The sequence below is a fragment of the Protopterus annectens genome, chromosome 4.part0 (genome assembly GCF_019279795.1).
Source record: "Protopterus annectens isolate FY-2018-M chromosome 4.part0, PAN1.0, whole genome shotgun sequence".
Taxonomy (NCBI): Eukaryota; Metazoa; Chordata; order Ceratodontiformes; family Protopteridae; genus Protopterus; species Protopterus annectens.
In genome coordinates this window covers 1,405,433,802-1,405,452,522 of record NC_056733.1, presented here as the reverse complement: position 1 = coordinate 1,405,452,522, position 18,721 = coordinate 1,405,433,802, and the positions used below count along the sequence as shown (strand labels likewise).

The 18,721-nt window shown below is 41.0% G+C and overlaps 1 protein-coding gene across 1 annotated transcript in view; it reads left to right on the top strand.

The window, feature by feature from the left end:
* The window catches only part of JADE2 (jade family PHD finger 2), a 1,051,451-nt gene that overhangs the window by 122,249 nt on the left and 910,481 nt on the right, over positions 1-18,721 (top strand). Inside the window, exon 3 of the mRNA XM_044069238.1 lies at positions 14,699-14,784. Within this exon, the coding sequence (XP_043925173.1) occupies positions 14,699-14,784 (86 nt within the window). The remainder of the gene's footprint in view (positions 1-14,698; positions 14,785-18,721) is intronic.

Sequence of the window (18,721 nt, the reverse complement as noted above, 5' to 3'; positions counted from 1 at the left end):
GTGCTTCGTGTCCCTGCCCAAGTAGCTGAGAGACACACACTTTGAGATAAGAGTTCTATACAACCACACAGACACTCCTGGGGAAGGCTGGCACAAGTTCTCCAGCTGTGCCCCTTTAACCCAGACTGTATACAGTATGAAAGGATATCCAATTATTACTGTGTAATATTATTATCCAAATAGTAAGTGCAACCAAACAGTCATGACTTATTTGGAGTGACTTGGTACAGTGTCACTATATATATGCAATGTACTCTTAGAGCTTAAATTATCTTTATACAAAACAGCCACATTTGAAAGATTTAAAAATGTTTAATAATAAGTAATAAAACACAAGACAATACTTCTTACTACACAGTGCCAGTCAAGAGTTCAGAGATCACAGATAAATACTTAAAATAATACTGCAGACAAGTTCTGACATCACAGAAAAACAAACTAGTCTAATATTCCTTTTTCCAAGCTATAGCTAAGAGAAACACTAAAGTCTATGATCCTACTTGCATATAGATGCAGGCAGTGCTGGTGATGTTGGATGTTCTCAAGACAAATGCTCTCATTCTTTCTGTCCTTAAATTGATAACACAGTAGCACTGATTCATTTCAGATTGCATCATTTCTTCTGATTCCCAGGCTGACAGACTCTCAGAGGTTAATAGCCCCTTTGATCTTGCAGCTGGTCAGGAACCAGAGCAATAAAAGAGATTATACATGCAAATTCTAGCCATTAACTCTGGCCTCAAAACAATAGTCAGAATTCCTTCATCCAGACATATCGCCTCTGAGTTTTGACATCAAAGAATTGACCTGTCAGCTTTGTTACAGCAGAGTGCACTGTTGTTACATTTTTGCAGTTCCACATTTAACACCATTTTTCCCATTTAAGAGAACAAGCCTGTGGCTTATATTAATATTTAAAAATGACAGAATTATCAACAAAATTCTATCTGGCTAGGCTGGCAACCTTCACCTATCTTCACAGCAGGTTTTGGCAGGAACTTATTCAACTTGTTAGGGAGGTGCTGAGTTGACTAAAAATAGCAGGATTAATCAGTAAGGCAGGTAAATAGGTAGGAATGGCAGAGGTATCCTACCTGGAGTTTTGTGGCAAGGTTTAGCAATAGCCTGCCAATGTAGAGGCTATAGAGGCATGCCTGACTGTGTACAAAAAAGCAGGGAAGGCTGTTTCTAGAAACTTTTGGGTATTGTAGAAAGATTGACCCTCTCTGTAGTACCTAGCCACTCCTCCTTCCTTACCTAAAGGACAAGGTTGTATGGGGTTGTATCTGGACATTGACATGAGAGCAGGCATTCTAGAAGCTGAAGGAATCCTTCACTGACCTGTTTTGCGTACCAGCTCATCCTGATTATAAACAAGACTTTATTATGCATGTAGATGTTTCAGACCATGGAGTGAGGGCTGTATGCACTCGCTGAAGGAGAGGAGCAGCTAGTGGTATATCTTAGTTATAGGGAGCTAAGTGAGACTCATATGCTGCTATGAGAAGTCTTTGGCTTTGTATATGGGCTGTCCAAAAGCTTCATCCCTACCTGTATTATAGAAACTTCACAGTGACTACAGATCAGAATCCCTTAGCATGTCCTACATGGACCGACTCAGAGCCTTGTCACTATACTCTGCATCCTACAGACTGCTAAGATGTGACCTGTGGCTGGCATACAAGGCATCCTCTGACCCATTACTGATGGATTTACTACACATCATTCAGTCAGATGGCAGAGTGTAAGTACTCTGTCTAGGGATCTAAACCTCTTTTGCAACATCAACAGGACTGTTTGGAGAGATAGGTATATTTCACAGAGTATACCACTGCTGTGGAACAGACTTCTTATCCACATAAAACAAAGTTCATCCCTGTCCATTTTGAAGCACACCTCAGATTTATGGATGGGAAACAGAAAATTTACCTCAGGACTGCCCCTGCCACTAATAATGGACAGATGCACTTCTTAAATGCTGTATCCCATGTATGGGTTTCCTGAAATTATCTGTGGTATGATCCCAGTTATTCTCATTAGTGGTAATCTATAATTATTGACCATGGAATGGGTAAGGCCAATCTATAATCAAATGGATAGGTTATTTTGAGCACAAAAAGTGAAACTGGTTAGGCTTAAAATGGCCCGCAAGAGCAACTAGCCTAGTACTTGCCTATGAACCGATTAACGTGATTATGTAGGACCAGTATGAAAAATAGCAAGCTTTTCATATGAAATTTGGAATTACTGCCCTACAGTATGACAGTCCAGCAAGTAGCTTAACTTGAAATTCACCTTTAATCTTCAAACTTTGTTTTTTGTTAGTGTTTCCAAAAAAAAGTCACTTGAGTTTAGGAAAGCAACAAGCTGTGTAAAACATGCAGATCTGATGTAGTCTTTTCCGTCTAGCTTTAACCTTTGGTTTATTAGATCCAATGCTGTCCAGTTTAGTCTTCAGCCCAGGATCTCCAACGTTTCTGTTTCCGCCTTCGAGAGTGAGTTGTGGCCTGCGAGCTCCACTCATTGTATCCTTGGTCTGTTATTTTAGCTGTTGTAGTAATCCTAGAAGTTTTGTTATTAGTGTTTAGTAGGTGTAGGCTTTAGTTTTAGTTTTTTTTAGTCTGTTTTAGTGAGAGTATTTTTTCTGTTGGTGCAGTAAGTAGTTAGGTAGCTGGGTTGGTGTGGTGGTTGTTGTTTTTCTTAATATATAGTTGTAGGTAGTGTGTTTTTCTAAGTATTGTAGTGTATAGTTGTTGCCTTTTTTCTAGGATGGAGAAAGAGAAGGAGAATATTTTCAAGAAATATGTGGCTTATATGTTCATAGGTGTGTACTAGGCTAATGTTTGTGGGGCCTTTACAAGCCTAGTCCATAGAATTACCCTGGCATCGTGCCGCCCGACCTTACTTCCTAGTGCCTCTGTCGAGTAGAGCCACTGGAGTGATCCCCGGGGTGAATTTTCTATTTCCCATCCACTCATCAAGATTTCTTTGTAGGCACAAGATATCCTCGCACGACGCCTCATGACCTTTGTGTCTATTGTTTTGGCATTGTTTACTTTGGAACCCAAGTTGTCAGTGAGCGTTGGGCCAATTTGCTTATTAAAGGGATGCTCCCTCCAGCTGCATTGTCTTTCTTCCTCTCCTTCTGCCAGTAAAAACTTGAGAAGAGGGAAAGAGAGTGGTCCTGGAACACGTACCCGAAGTCTCAATCCCAGGATTGAGGGGACTGCAAGTAGTCTGCCTCATCAGCTGTAGATCAGTCACAGCCAAAGGTTCATTGACCTTTGGTGCCTTTGGCTCCAATAACACAGGGGCAATGCTGTCTCCTGGACTGCTTGTATTGGGGAGATGTAAATCTCTCACCCTTAGCATCCCCAGTCCATTCTTGGCTAAGGATTCTTCTAATTTGGGTAAGTTGTATATCCCTATTTCACCAGTTGCACCGGAACAGTTTTCCCTGGACTGTTCCCCCTATCCTTCCTGGATCCAAATTTCTCCAGGTCAGATCCATTTGAGCAATTCTAACCCTGGAAGGAGGACTTCCAAACTTCCATTGGTGGCATCTTCTGCCAGGTTTGTCTGATCAGATGGGTGCATGAATCTGTCAGACTTGGAACAGCTGATGCATTCCTTTTTTGCAGACCCAGATCCAATTGTGGATCCTTCAGGTGTCCTCAGCACCACTGCCTGAGGTCTCATACTGTTGCCCTTACCTCCCTTAGGTTCCACCGGCTCCAGACTTTGTGGGTCTTCCTCGATCTGCTATTCCAACAGCTTGGCCTCTTCAGGTACTGGCTCTTTGTTTGGCATTCTTCACTCCAGAGTTGTTGGAGCTGAGCATGCCTCAAGGTTGAGGGTTTGGGGCCATAGCTCTTTGGCTGTGTTTGACCTTCTGGGTTTCGGAATTAACCCTGACACTCAGTGCTTCGGCCCTCAGCAGTTCAGCCCTAATCCTAACATTAGAGCTGGCTGAGTTAGCACAGGACACGGTGTTTCATTTTGATTCTCTGATTTGAGAAGTGCGGGATCTGGTAGTCCGGTTTCTGCTTTGGCCTTTTACTGTGGAGAGGATTTTGTCTCATTCAGAGGAAGGACGGTTGGGGGCAGTTTCAGATCCTAACCCTTCCCCTACTTCTGGTCCTGCAGATGCATTTTAACTGTCTCTGGGACAGAGTGCCCCTTCTGGTCCCCAAATGTCCCTGCCATCAGGGCCATCCATTGTCTGCTTGGTGTCCTATGGACTCTCCGGTGGAGGGGGGCACAGTAAGAATAGGTGCAAGAGGAACCATATGGATTCTTCTCATGAATTCCTCACTGAGGATGCTGACCTCAATGAAGAAGAGGGCTCCCTCAAATCCTTCTGCAACACCACCTCTTTTTGCGATCATATGGCATTGTAGAGACAACATGGGGGATGAAACACAAAAGCCTTCTCCCCAGATGAGTCAGCATTTCTGGAGGCCTTTGGCACAGGCCCAGCCACATCCTAGGCAGTGTCCCCCCCCCCCCCCCCCCGGATGCCCTTATCAGCCTGGCAGCTTGGAGAAAACTCAGTGTGGTGGAACCACTCCCCAGGAAACAAGATAGGATTTTAGCCCCACCTAAGGACAGACCGCACTAGAGTAAAGGTAAAGCAGTTGATGCGATCATGGTAGCAACTGCCATGAAAAAGGATATGTCAGAAGAGAGTTCTTCAGTCCATTTGCCCAACAGGGAGTCTCTGGCTCTTGAACCTGTGAGAAAGCAAGCATATATCTCTTCAATATTTTCGTTATGCATGCTCAACTACCTGGATCATTTGACAAGACTTCAGAGAGACCTAGTATCTGAAGTGCCAAATGTAGTAAAGTCCCAAGAGACTCAAAAGACACTTGGGGCTTCGTTTTTCAATGATGCAGTTTATCACTAATGTATCCATGCAGTTGTCATTCAACACAGTCGATGGCACATCTCACACTGCAGAGTACCCTGTTGCAGTTTTTCCACATGCCTGGATGTACTTGTACAATGTTGTGGACTACTTTACAGTGTGCTTTGTCAGTGCTTCTTTCAGTGGCTCTTCCCTTTTTGGCCCAAAGGTTTAAGGGATGTTAATCAGGAGTGAGCAAGATGGAAAGATTCTTCCTGCCGTGGAAGTGTGCTTTGTTCAACTCTTTTCTAGGAATCGGAAAGGGGAAAAAACTCTGTGTGTCTGTTTCTTTTTTTTCTTAAAGCACAGCAGCCTTTCCATGACACTCCTGGAGAAGGTTCCCTTCATGGCAGAGGGTGTGGCCATAGTGTATGCCATTCATGTGGCAGTGGTGGCTTCACGGAAGCCCTGATTCTGTAGATTTTCTTCAGGATATCTTTTCAGCATACCTGAAGAGTTTTCCAACTGCCGTCCTCTAGTGGCAGCCAGGAGTGGCTTGGCTGTCCACTCAAAAGCTTGGGATACCATAATCTCAAATGCATGAGTGTTAAGGGTTATGTTCAGAGGCTTTACAATTCCCTTTTCATTTGCCATAAATGAATTGAAAAAAATCCCTCCCAGATGTACCAGCCCATCATAGAAAAGATGCAGCAGTCAAAATCTGAAAACTATTGGCCACTTGAATCATCCAAGAGATCCCACCACAACGGCAAGGATCTGTCTATTCCAGATCCTTTTTGGTTCTAAGGACAAGGACATCAGCCAATTTTGGATCTCAGCAAATTGAACTGTTTTGTCATATAGATCTACTTCCATATGGTCACATTGTTGCCCATTCTATCTCTCCTGAGGAAGGAAAATTGGATGTGCTTGATAGATCTCAAGGACACTTACCATTGCACAAAGATTGCAAGGCAGTTCAGGAGATTTGTGCTTTTTCAGCTGGGGACCAGTCATTAAGAGTTTTGAGCCGTGCCTTTTGATCTTGCCAGAGCTCCTGGTGTGTTCACCAAATGTATGGTGGTAGTAGCAGCCTGGCTCAGGCTGCAAGGATTCCAGGTTTTTCAGTACCTGGATGATTGGTATCTCACTGCTCCTATGAGAACATCTCTCAGCAAGGTTTGAGGCTCATACTCTGGTTGTGCCTGTTCTAAAGCATTACAATGAATCACAAAAAGTCTTCATGGAATCAGTGCAAGTTTTGGAATTTATAGACTGCCATTTGGATACGGTACCTTGTATAACCTAAATTATTTTATCCAGGTTACTTCCCTTTGCTGCAGGCATCCCACATTCTTCAGGTTCACAAACCTCTGGTGACTGCTGTTCTGTGGCAGAACTGAGGAAGACTGTATGTTGACAGTTGAAAGCGCTTAACCAGTGGATGTTTATATATTTTTATACAATAAAAGAAGTATTTTGTTCGAGCTGTGTTGGAAGTCATCCTTGTCTGCACCAGTCCTAGTCATTTTGTTCAGTACGTGGTTGTACAGTTGCATTTGGAGGTAGTTCCTGAGTTTATTTCATTGGTTCATAGGTAGGTACTAGGCTATTGGCCCAAGGGCTTAAGTAAGACTAGCCAACAAGGTTCCCTGGCTTGTGCCACCCAAGAAAGTTAATTTCCTGTGCCCCTATCGAGCAGAGCCATAGAAGTGATCCCTGGGATGTATTTCCTATTTCCCATCCACTCCTCAAGATTTTTATTGGAGATTGCTAATGAGGAACTGTGCTTGACATAGATGGATAGCTTGTTCCAGAGTATGGGAAGTCTCTGGGACAGGAATCTATCCCTGCAGCATGTCTTGTTTATTGTGGTGACAAGGTTTAGGTCCCTAGAGCGTGTAGCTCGGAGGGATTGGGATTTCTTTAGGTGTAGCATGTCCAACAGCTCTGGGTTTAACATAGCTTTACATGTTAGGCAGAGATGTCCTCGGAGTAGGCGATATGCTACAGAGTAAAGCTGGAGTTTTTTGAGACTGTCCGTGTAGGGCATCTGTCTGAGGCCAGTAATCCTCTTTGTGAGGTACTTCTGTGGCCTTTCCAGCTGCTGCAGATGTCTTGTGAGGTACATTTCAAAAGGGGCATTGTACTCTATAATGGGTCTAATGAGTACCGAGTAGAGGGGAGCAATGACCTCTTTTTTTCCTGGATGAGAACCCTTTTGTGAAGAGGTGAGCCACATAGAAGGATTTCCTGACTACTGTGGCGATGTGATTATCAAAGGAGAGACTACTGTCCACCTGGGTCCCAAGGTGTCTTATCACACATTCGGCGTTAAGTAGATTGCCGTTAAGTAGACTGCTGTTTATTTCATTTAATCCATTATTTTCTTACTACATCCTTGTTTACATTCTTCTGTTGATTTTCTCTGTTACATCTTCTATACATTTCTGTCCTCATGTCCTAATCTTCTGTCTTTTCAAAGTCTTAATTCACTGGTGTGCTCTTTTCTTTGTCCTTTCCTACAGCTTCAACCACCTTATTTAATATACCAAATACGTACATATCATTCTACTCTAACGTTATAATGTATTTTCCAGTTAAGGATTCTTTTTATTTTTTTTTTCCTATAGCAACTATGTTATTCTGCTTGTATGTCTTTGCCAATAATTCATTGATTTTATTTTCCTAATGCGACTGTATTAAATCATTTATTCACCTTGCACTTTACTTATGCTTGTGATTATCTTAATATTATTGGCTATACTTTAACTTTTTTCTGGACCACCACTGAAAATGGGTACCCTTGCCCATTCAGACATGCCTGATAAACACGTCATTTAAACTACATGGCTGTACTTGGCTTTCTATTTGCCATCTGTCTTTTTATATCCTGTTTTATTTTCCTGTGCAATTATTTGTACAGCATATATTTAGCAGCATATATTCTACTGCTTAATTTTATTCATTCATTCACAGTGGAGATTTACTATAAAGTTTCAGTAGCTTATGGATGGTGGTATATTTATCAGTGTTTACATAATCCTTTTATCTGTTGACATAATCCTTTTGAAGAATATCTGTTCCATCCACAACTACCAAACAGTTCTGTTATAGTTGGCTTATTTTAAGAGTGAACAGTAATTCTGTTATTGGTGTACTAGGTTGGTCTAGCTGGTTGCAGCATTTATTTTATTTTATTTTATTTTATCTTATTGTGTTTGTTGGCCAGTTAGGTGGGCTGGTCCAAGGACCCTTTTCAGCCACAACCCAGGTGCAGCAGTACAGCAAATTGCAAAATTAGTATGATTTGCAGCGCAAAGTTGCGTATTTACTGCTTACAAGCATTACTTGGCAATTTCATTACAGTACTACAGGTTACTGTAAAGACAGGGAAGTGGGCACTGGCATTAGGATATTGTCCTTGACCTTCCAGGGAACTGTGTGCTTGCACTCATGCCTGCACTTGTGTGTTTGTGTGTGCGCAATCCAAATTTTTCTTGGCCTGATTTCAGTTACTGTTGCTAACTTAGCACTAGAATTACTCGTGCTAGAAACAGGGATGAGAAATCCCGCAAAGCCAGTGATTGTAAGTCTGCTCAGCAGATGTTCAGTTTAAATGATATTCGGGTATGTAACCAAAAGTAGTAGTGCACATTTGCCATACTCGCTTAAAGTCAGTTGCTGTTTGCATATTAATTTGATCAGCAGTGCAGATTGTGGAGTTGTAGCTTCAGTCTGTTAATTCCATCTGATGCCACAAACTAATAATAATCGGCCTGTGCCATCACACATGCATTACCAAGCACTTGTCAGTATTGTATAAAAACATATTTTGCAAAGTGACATTTGAAATCCACAAGTGACAGGTTTGTAAATTCTGTTGGAACATGCTAGTCATAAAATGGACTCAGACCTACTCATTTCCAGATGTAGAGGCCATCCTTCATTCTTATTGATTAATGGGTGCAAAGACCAACTTTGTTGCTGTATGGATATAGTGTGTGTGTGTGTGTGTGTGTGTGTGTGTGTGTGTGTGTGTGTGTGTGTGTGTGTGTGTGCGCACACGTGTATGTGTAATGTATGTACACTCACACATGGAAAACACTTAAACACTTAATTTTGTCCAGCCGTGTTGCACTATATGTCAGTCTTTTCCAGTCTCCCTTTCATCTGCATGTTACTGGCGCAGAAACGATAAAGTGTTAGAAAAGATCTGAAGCATACGTCTGGCAATTCTGTGTTCCCGTAAGTGAAATCACCAAGCGTATATAAATATCTCTGTAGCTGGCATGCTAAGCCAGAATTGCACATGGCTGTTCTAGGTAGCTTGTGCAGAGAACCCTCAGCATTTACTGTTTGCACTTCACCTTTTTGTAATTTATGCAGAACCAGCTACTTTAGTACCTTAAATCATTTCATCTATCATAGGCAAACTAGTACTTGCATTATACCCATGAGTAAGAGACGAAGGAGTGACGATGTATGCCAACAGGACTTCTCTTTAAACTGAGAGTTAGCAGTAAAGCAAAAAAAAATAGGCCTTAAAGTTTGTTGCAGTGAAGATAGACTTCCATACACAGCTTGAGCCCCACTGATCGTGTCCAGTATGCCCTTCCCCAGTCACTCCACTTCACCTGGGTAGGCTTATAAATGCCCTAGGGCAGATAGCCTAGTATGAACCTATGAACCTATGAACATGGGTATGCATTCAGGGTAGTAAACTCCATACTGTTCTCCTTTTCTTCTTCATCTTCTATCTTGCAGGGATCTTTTGTCCATGGGTGGGTGAGGGGGGAGCTGAAGAGAAGAGTTCTTTATTGATCCTTGTGTTTTCTGGAGGAATAAGATCCTACAGTGTACTGTGATCAGCTTTCCTTAAAAAGCTTGCTCATCTGGCATCACAGAGGTGGATCTCAGTTGTCTGCATTCCACAGTCATTTCTGCCATTATTTAACATTTGGGACTAAAGGCCCTGGCATATTACAGGGTGACCCTCCTTCTAGCTGCAGGAAGGCAGAGCTTTATTTGAAATACTCCTTCCTTCGTAGTACTGTGTCATTGGTATAAAGGATGAAATTGTTTATTGTAGTGGCCCAGAGTAAATCTAACTGAAATTCCAGCAATCTTGGATGCTCCCCTAAATTCCTTGCTTATACATCTTCAGTGTCCAAGATCTTCATAATTGGGTGCCTTAGCAGATTAATCCTTATTCTAGTAGAAACGCTATGCTACCATACCAGGATGACTGATGATCTCTTTTCGAGTAGTGTCTGTAGCTCTGCGCTCGGGAATCCAGTGAGTTCCTGGCCCTTTCTCTGTTCAAGCAGTCTATTCCAATGTAAAGTATTCCTGCAGCTTCAGTTTTTTTATGTCCTCCTTGAGCTACAGCCTCTATTCCACAGAGTTGCAGTTCCTTACTTTGAGTAGAACTGCAGTTGTTGCAGCCATTTGCTTTGAGTTCCATATTATGCTTCTCCATTGCTGTTTTTATGGACAAAACTTTCTTGTTAATGTTAACAGTTAGATGCCCTTTAAAATGTCAAGGATCACCTTTGATGAGGCAAAACTGGAGATTTGTCTATCTTAGTTATCTATTTTAGTTATAGACATTTGTTAATGCACTGTCAAAATACCTAGTTCAGCCATGTAAGTTTAGTATAACCTTTTGGAAGATAAGCTTTTGATTCATTGTAGACTGCTGAACAAATTTCTGAAAGGAATCCTTCGTCTGCAACCTCATTGGAAGACTGCCTCTGTGTTTGGACCCAGCTTCATGACTGGACCTGCTGCCACACACTTCTTTTAGACAAGCTGGCCTAATTGATTAGAGGTTTGTGTCCTGGAAGCTGTTGTGCCTTGTATCCAAACCTTAGTGTAGAAGATATTTGAGCTGTTGGATCTTACATAAATTCACCATCTTCCATAAAGGTTGGATTTCTCCCTTTCCTTTTTTCTCCCCAAAGCAGCTACCAAGCTGTCACTCATCCTTTCAGCTGATCTCCTGCTTTTCTTCCTGGGTGCTAAAAATGAGGTAATAGTTCATTAAAATTGTAAATATAACTGACATTCCCACAATCATCCATGCCACCCCAGTTTCCTGCTTATATAGAACAAATCTTCAATAGCTAGGAACATGTCTTGTTCTAGCAGAAGTATCCACTAAAAATGAGTGGCCCTGCCTCTCCAGAGTCAGCATTGACTGCTGTTCAGTTTCTTTGCTTAGAGGCAATGTTGCTTATACCACACCGACCCTTCCAGATGGTTTGCCGTGTGCACCACCTTTGGTCACCTGAAGTTTAATATGTTTTTGTGCAATATGTATCAATTCATTCAGCATTGCTGTGACTGTTTATAATGCATTTTTCCAATATACTCTGGAAAACATTTGTGTCATGATTGCCCGGGGTTAGGTACTTAAAGAAATGTAGCCTGGACCTCCGCTTCATGAGAAGACCATTCTTTGAGTTTGTTGTTCTTTAGGTCTTCCTTACCTGATGACCTGCTTTAACTATATATCTCCTTACACCCATACCATTATTTGGGAAACTCCCCATGTATTCCTTTCACTGCATATGGTCTGTTGAAGGAAGACATGACAAACGTGTGGGAATTCACCATATCGGACGATCTCCAGGAATTCCTGTACAGTGCACACATCCCTCCTTGCTTGAAATATGCCCAGTGCTGTTTAATGATAGCACAGCATGTTATGAGTATTTTTTTTCCTGCATGCGTTTACCTTACCTTAGTGAATTAAGTAGAAGGAGTAATGGTCTCACACTACCTGGCTGTATGCTAGGACAGTCTCTGATTTTAAATGACTATCACAGTAAAGTGCTTACTAGCAGTAGTGAAGCAGGTATTCCCAGTTTATGTGAGTTTTGTATTTGCAGTTGCTAAAGATTTGTGGCATGAAGTACTACGCAGTTTTAATAGTCACTCTGGTCGTTAGTGCAATAAACATTGGTGGGTTGTAAGAATAAGGAGTTGGTTTGCAAGAGTATGCACCACCAACAGCCTGCCCACAGGGTAATCTGTGTCATTTATTTGCCTCTTGGTATGCTTGACCATAAAAAAACAGGCGTTAACATCAAACAGTAATCAATATGATAGTGTTAAGAAGTGAGCTCTGTTGTTAAAGCTCCGGAGTCCTACAGAAATCCTCTTAATGCTGCAAAGCAAGGAAAATTGTTACTAAAAATTGGAAATCCTAATCTTCTCCTGAGTTTAAAGCTGAGTTTATTCATCTTGTGAAATACATTTGTAAGAATGAGATTGCTACTATAAAAGCAAGGACTAACAACATAACTCATCATTTAATTGTTTGGACAAAATTGTGTAATCTGTTAGAGAAATATTAAGTGTTCTCCTACATATATGGCTTTTTTAATTGTTATGGACATTGTATATAGTTTTTTTTTCTTGCTATACTGTTACGTTATTGTGTTATAAAATGAATAAAAGCATTTTGCAACAAAAAAAAAAACAAAATCCTCCTAATGTTTAAGAGACAAGATCATTTCTGTTCGTCTAAAGTCTGGCTGATTATTTCCCATTAACAGGCAAAATCCCAAGAACACTCTTTAAGAAATACTGAGCTTTTGGGGGAGGAGGTAGATGGAAGGCTGGTCACAATAAAAGTTAACTAGCTGAGTGAATAGCGTCTAACACAGTCAACATTAAGAGCACAGATATTCACCTTTGTTAACTCTGCAATGTATCCATATTGTTCATCACTTACAGTTAACTGCCTGTATAGAGCACTTAACATTTTATAATTCCTGTGCCTGTTTTGGTGGAAGATAAACTTCTTATTTTAATGTTTAAAATTCAAAGGAAACGGTTGTGTGACTGTCACATTCTTTAAGCAAAATATGTCATTTAATTGTTATTTTAAGGTATTGATTTTTTTTTTTATGTTTTAGCTTTGAGATATATTTTGTAATCATGTAAAACTTGCATATAATTTCATTAAACCTTCATGTTGTCTATTTTCTTCAGTATATTGGAATCAGTTTTGTTTAGTACATATTTCTGCAATTTTTTTTCCCTTAACGTTTAGTATTTGCTTGTTTGAAAAGTGTGGTATGTGTTTGCCCTAAACAGTTTCTTTCAAATTTCAGGTTAGAGCCATGTGTGAGGAAACAAAAATGATCTAGCCAGCTGTTCAATCACTTTAGAAGATCCGGTCAGAGATTGCCTGATCTGATGAATACTCATATCTGTTTTTTCCCCTAATCTGTATGCATTGAGCAATCTCCAGTTATTTTACTGCTTTGTTGAATTAGTCATATTATGGCTCACAGCAAGAGGTTCTCTGGTTCGATTCTCGGCTGGGGTGCCTTCTGTGCGGAGTCTGCATGTCCTCCCTGTGGTCGCGTGGGTTTCCTCCGGGTGCTCCGGTTTCTTCCCACATCCCAAAGACATGCAGTAGGTGGACTGGACACTGTAAATTGGCCCTAGGTGTGAGTGTGTGCGTGTGTGTGCCTTCTGTGGAAGGTTGGGTGCCGGGCTGGCAACTCGACACCGTAAAACTCCACTGCCAATCATGAGCGGACAGATGATCCGCTGTGGCGACCCCTAACCGGGAAAAGCTGAAAGAAGAATAAATTGAATTAGTCAGAGTATGTGCTCCATCCCCCAAATTTGTTACAAAAGCAAGGTTCAGATCATGTTAGTAGCCTGCTGTGGTTAGTACTTTGCTTATATAACTGACTGAGAACTAAGAAGCATCGTTCTGCTTGCACTGCAGTCTGTCAGGAAAAGCTTGTAAGCCATGCTTTTTCTCATTCATGTATCTTAATGTAACTGGAATTGCATAGAATGGGTTAACCACAGGGAAAGCACCAGATACTAAATGATTCAAAAGTGCAAAGTAATGTTTTGTTTAAGGCATGTGAGACATGTTGTATATCCTGCAATATATGTCAGTAGATCTCTGTACATACTGGTGTAAATGCAAGTGCATGTTTGCATGTGTGTATCTATGTACATGTATGTGTGTGTGTGTATGTATGTGTATATATATATATATATATATATATATATATATATATATATATATACATGCATACACAGACATATATATGTATGCTAATTTTATAGTATTTGCTGGACTTTTGATGCCAGCTATATCATTAGTTGTAACCTTAACAGAAGTACCTTTGTAAAGTAGAGCCCATTGAGTAAATACTGTGTGAAGGCTCCTTCTCATTCATAATTGCTCTGCAGAGAAGGGAGTGCATTTGGAGAGATATGAGATGTATTAATCTGAGTTGCTGATGCATGCCTTCCTCTGCCTTAACATTGTGTTTTGTTGCAGAAGAGAGAAGTCCAGTAAACTGCATCACAGCTGTTCATGCAGTGAAAATGTGATATGGTGTAGCAGTGCAGGCAGCCCCAGGGAGCATCAGTGATGCAGGATAAAGAGGTACCAACTTTCCCCAAGGATAGAAGATTCTTACTCTGCGTAAGGTGTACAACACAGAAATTGTTCAGCGGCCGTGCTTTTCCATTTGCTTTAGGAAATTGAAAGGAAATGAACAGGGACAGGACATCTGCTACATAATTATACTTTTAACCTCCTCAGTACATCTGTGAGTCAGGAGTGCAACATTATAAAGATAATAATTAGTAGGCAGTAGACATGTGTTGTCATGTCTATAAGAACAGCATGATGGCTGCCCTCCCAGAGGCAGATTAACAGTTAACACAGGGTATCACAGGGGCTAGTATAAATTTTGAATCTCTCTACATTTAAAATAATCTGCTTTTCCTGATGGATAAAAAAAGATAATGTTTTTCTAGTGTTCATTCATTGTTCTTTTGTATTTCCTTCTCTTTAAGGCCATGTAACTTCGTGGTCAAAAAGTTCCAAAACAGTGACTACAAAGAACAACTGGGCAAGACAGAAGGAGAAGAAGCCCTCTGAGGTTCGTATTCTGTGACTAATACTACTATAACATTTTGGTTGTATTTGCATTTGTTCTTTTCTTTACTGAATATGTTATGTATTTATTTCAAATTGAAGCAGATGATGCCTTTTTTTGTTATGATTTTTACCCTTGTTCCTACCTACCATAACAAGTGCATTTTCCTTTCAAAAGACATTAATTACACTGTCTGTCGACAGATGTCACCAGACAGTCTTGATGATATTTTGTGCTGTCACTGATAACCTAACAGTGGCATTTTTCATTTTATGGCCTAAACCCACCCCCAGATGGTGACATGGCTGCCTGTGCCCCTCTGTTCATGCATGCATGTTATCCCACATGCCCTGAAAAGGGCTAGCATCACCAACTCATGCAACTAATTCTATATCTTCCCAGCACCAGTTCTCTGTATGATGCTGGGCTTACACTGTCCAGCTGAGGCCTATTCATTAGAGCATCAATGCAAGCTGGGTAGGAGCCCCCAGGCTAGGCATGTCCATTTTCCCTGCCTGTGCAATTGCAATCCAAAGTTGAACTCATGTCACCTGGGCTGTAATTAAGGTTTTATCCCTCTTTCCCACAGGTGGAGGTGATGCTATTAATATGGAAATTAGACCATGTGATCAGGTAGTTATGTCAGCAGAAACCTTTTTTAGGAGTTTGCTGTAGAATTTGTATTATTTCTGGACTGGCTGGTGCTTAACATATTGCATAGGCTGTCATTACACCGAGTCAGAGGCCATTTTCTAAATGTTTTTGATTCTTATATTGAAAGATACACAATTTTATTTTTGAAAAAGTGTGGTCTGGATATATGGTAGATGTTTTCTTTTTTTTACAACAGCTACTCTGTATTCCTGCATAGGAGTATCTTTAATTATCTGGAACTTAAAATGGGCATTGTTGATTTATTAATAGATACAAAGTACATATTCTGCAACAATTAACAAGGATTCTAATCAGTTGGAGACAAAATATACTTTCATAGTATAGTATGTTAAAGAGAGAGACACATTGAAGTGAGCTGTAGTCCATTTGCTGGTGTAGCTTGAAACGGCAATGCGGAGGGATGGAGTAAACCTTGTTTGCAAATACATAATGGTTAAGCTACACATAGAAGAGTGTAATAATTGTCTTGTGGAAGTCTGTGCTTCAGGTGTTTTACAAGTATTTGAGAACAGACTCGCCTATTAGTAAAACCGCAAGAAAATCTAGCCAAGCTAGAGTTTTCACTGTGTGATATGTTAAACCTCATGTAATAGAGTCCGATGGTATATATGCAGATTGTTATGATCAGCTGGGTTTAAAGGCTCTGTGTTTCTAAAGTAAAGCCAAGCAGCCCACTTATGCTGTGCTGACAAATTCATAAGAAGACCGAAACATGCATGTCCACAGCTAGTGGGGTTTGGCTTTATTGGCCTGAATGTATCCATAAAAACTTAAAAAAAAAAAGAAAGAAAGAAAAGGAAAATTCATGGGCATTCAGAAGCCATATAGCTGAAACACTTGATGTCCTTAAGAGGTCATTTGGATATACACCCTGGGCCTCTGTCACAGGAGGTTTAAATATCACAAAGTGAAAACAATAGCTTGGTTAGGGTTTTCTTGTAGTTTTTACTAATTAGTATTTGAGAACAGGAGAAGCAGCCAGTCGGTAAAATAAGTAACTTCTGTCAGTAGAGCAGGAGTACCATAAAGAGATGGAGTATGTACTTTATGGCGGATTATGATGGGACATAAGTAAGAAGAGCATTCCTGTAAATACTAACATTGAACTGAGGGTGTGGCCTGGCCAGAGTTTTAATGGTGTCCTGGTAGTAATAGTCACAGGCTGCCTTGAGCGGAATAAGAATAGTAAAAATAATCATAGATTGGCATGTCTTCTGCAGCAGCGGGAACACTTGACACATTTCTTGTGACCAGTCTTATCTCTTTTTCTTAGAATATTGAGCTTCCACTGTAGAGAACTTCATACCTGTTTAGGCCCATGTTTGGCTTTTTGGCACATTATTTATGCATTTGTTAACCAGGTAAGCCCACTGGACACAAGTGTGTCTTTTCATGGGGCAACTTGGGAGCACTGTCTGCTTAAGTGACTTGAGTAAAGTCACATAGTTTGCAAATTGAGGTGGAAAGAATCAAACCCTGTGCCATTTGGTTATAGAAGACAATTCATTAATAATTTTGAGCCTTAGCCTTTTGTGCTAGCTGTCAAACAATGCCTTCAGACACAGTTGGTGTAACGGTTAAGGTCTTTGCCTCCCATGCACAAGGTATTTGATCCTGACTTCCGGTCAATGTCTGTGTGGAATTTGCATGTTCTCCCTTTGTCTCTGTGAAATTCCTTCCACCCTTACCCCCCCCAAAAAACATGCTGCATGTTTAAATCTCAAACTCACTCAAAAACTGAAAGGAGTCCTGGGAAGAAGCACAGACTCTAAGCAGTGCCTGTTGGGTAAAGAGTTGTATAGGCCATCCGCTTTAAGCATCATCTGTGGTGCTGCATATCCTTTAGAATGGTGAGCATAGATCACAGACTGTGTGTTGTGTCAGGGCAGGCTAATCGAGAGAGTAAAAATTAGCTCTAGATGATTTGGTCGTGTTGACTAATGTTGCTGAAAATGGGCATGGGTATTTGCCAGGGATAAGTGGGTTGAGGATCCAGCCTACTCTGACCTTTCCCAGGGACCCATGCTAATGGTGAGCGGAGTCTGTATACCTCTGTTGACCAGTATATGCCTGCCGTAAAGCTCACCAGCCCTGTGTCAATACGCTACTGGCTGGCTGGTGTGGATTACCTGGGAAAGCTCTTGAGTGAAAGCTGGACGTAAACCCAATCAGCCTACCAAACCTGAGCTAAGGATTGCTACACTCATTGAAGGTTCACTGACCGGACACAACCTGGAAGTGGATTACATGATGGTAAGGAGGAGGCTGGACATCCTGGAATAAAGAAGGAGAAACGATTCTAGACCTCTGTCTGGAATATGGCTTAATTTTGCCAAACATATGGTTTAGCAAGAGAGACAGTCACAAGATCATATACAAAAGTGGCCAACATGCAAGTCAGATAGACTTCCTGTTATGGAAAAGGTATTGGGGTAGACTCTGAGATTACAAAGTTACCCCCAGTGAAACAGTCTGATCACAGTATAAACTAATGGTGGCCACAATTAGCTGCAGGCAAGGGTCAGAGAAGGCACTAAGGTTAACAGAGACTAGGCTAAAGTCCCAGATGTTGACTGCAGAGAAAACACACCAGTTCAAGGAATTACCTCATGAAGAAAAGGAAAAACAACATGTATGACAACTACAGAACAGATATATGTCTGAGCCAGTTATAAAAATAAGGTACATAAGGGAAGCTGGTGGTGAAATGCAGAAGTCCAGGAGGTTATCAAAAGAAAGAAGGAATTCAGGAAAAAGTGAGATATAGAAAAGACAGCAAGTTAAGGTGGAATACAGGTGGGATCGCAAAGAGGCTAAGAAAGCAGTTGTAGTAGTAAAGAACACCTCATCAGAGGCACTATACCAGCTTCTGGAAAGTAACTCAGCAGGTAACACAAAGAAGTTCTGTCAGGTTGCAAGGCAAAAAGATTAAGAAGATAGTCATCTGACACCCTTCATAAGCGGTGCCAGCAACAACCTGCTCACTAGTGCACAGGACATCAAGGACAGATGGAAGGAGTACTTCCAGCAGCTTCTGAATGAAGAAACCCATAGAAGCTGTAGTGCCAGAGACTTCGATGAAAGGGGAAGAACGGCCCATCTTAGACAAAGTAAGAACAGTGCTAAGGAAAATAAAATCAGGGAAAACAGCAGGCTCAGATGAGGTCACAGCAAGTATGATCAATATGTTGGATGATTTTGGGGAGAAATTGTTCCTGAGGGTACCCATTGTAGTATGTAGAAGATGTATCCCAGATGACGAATA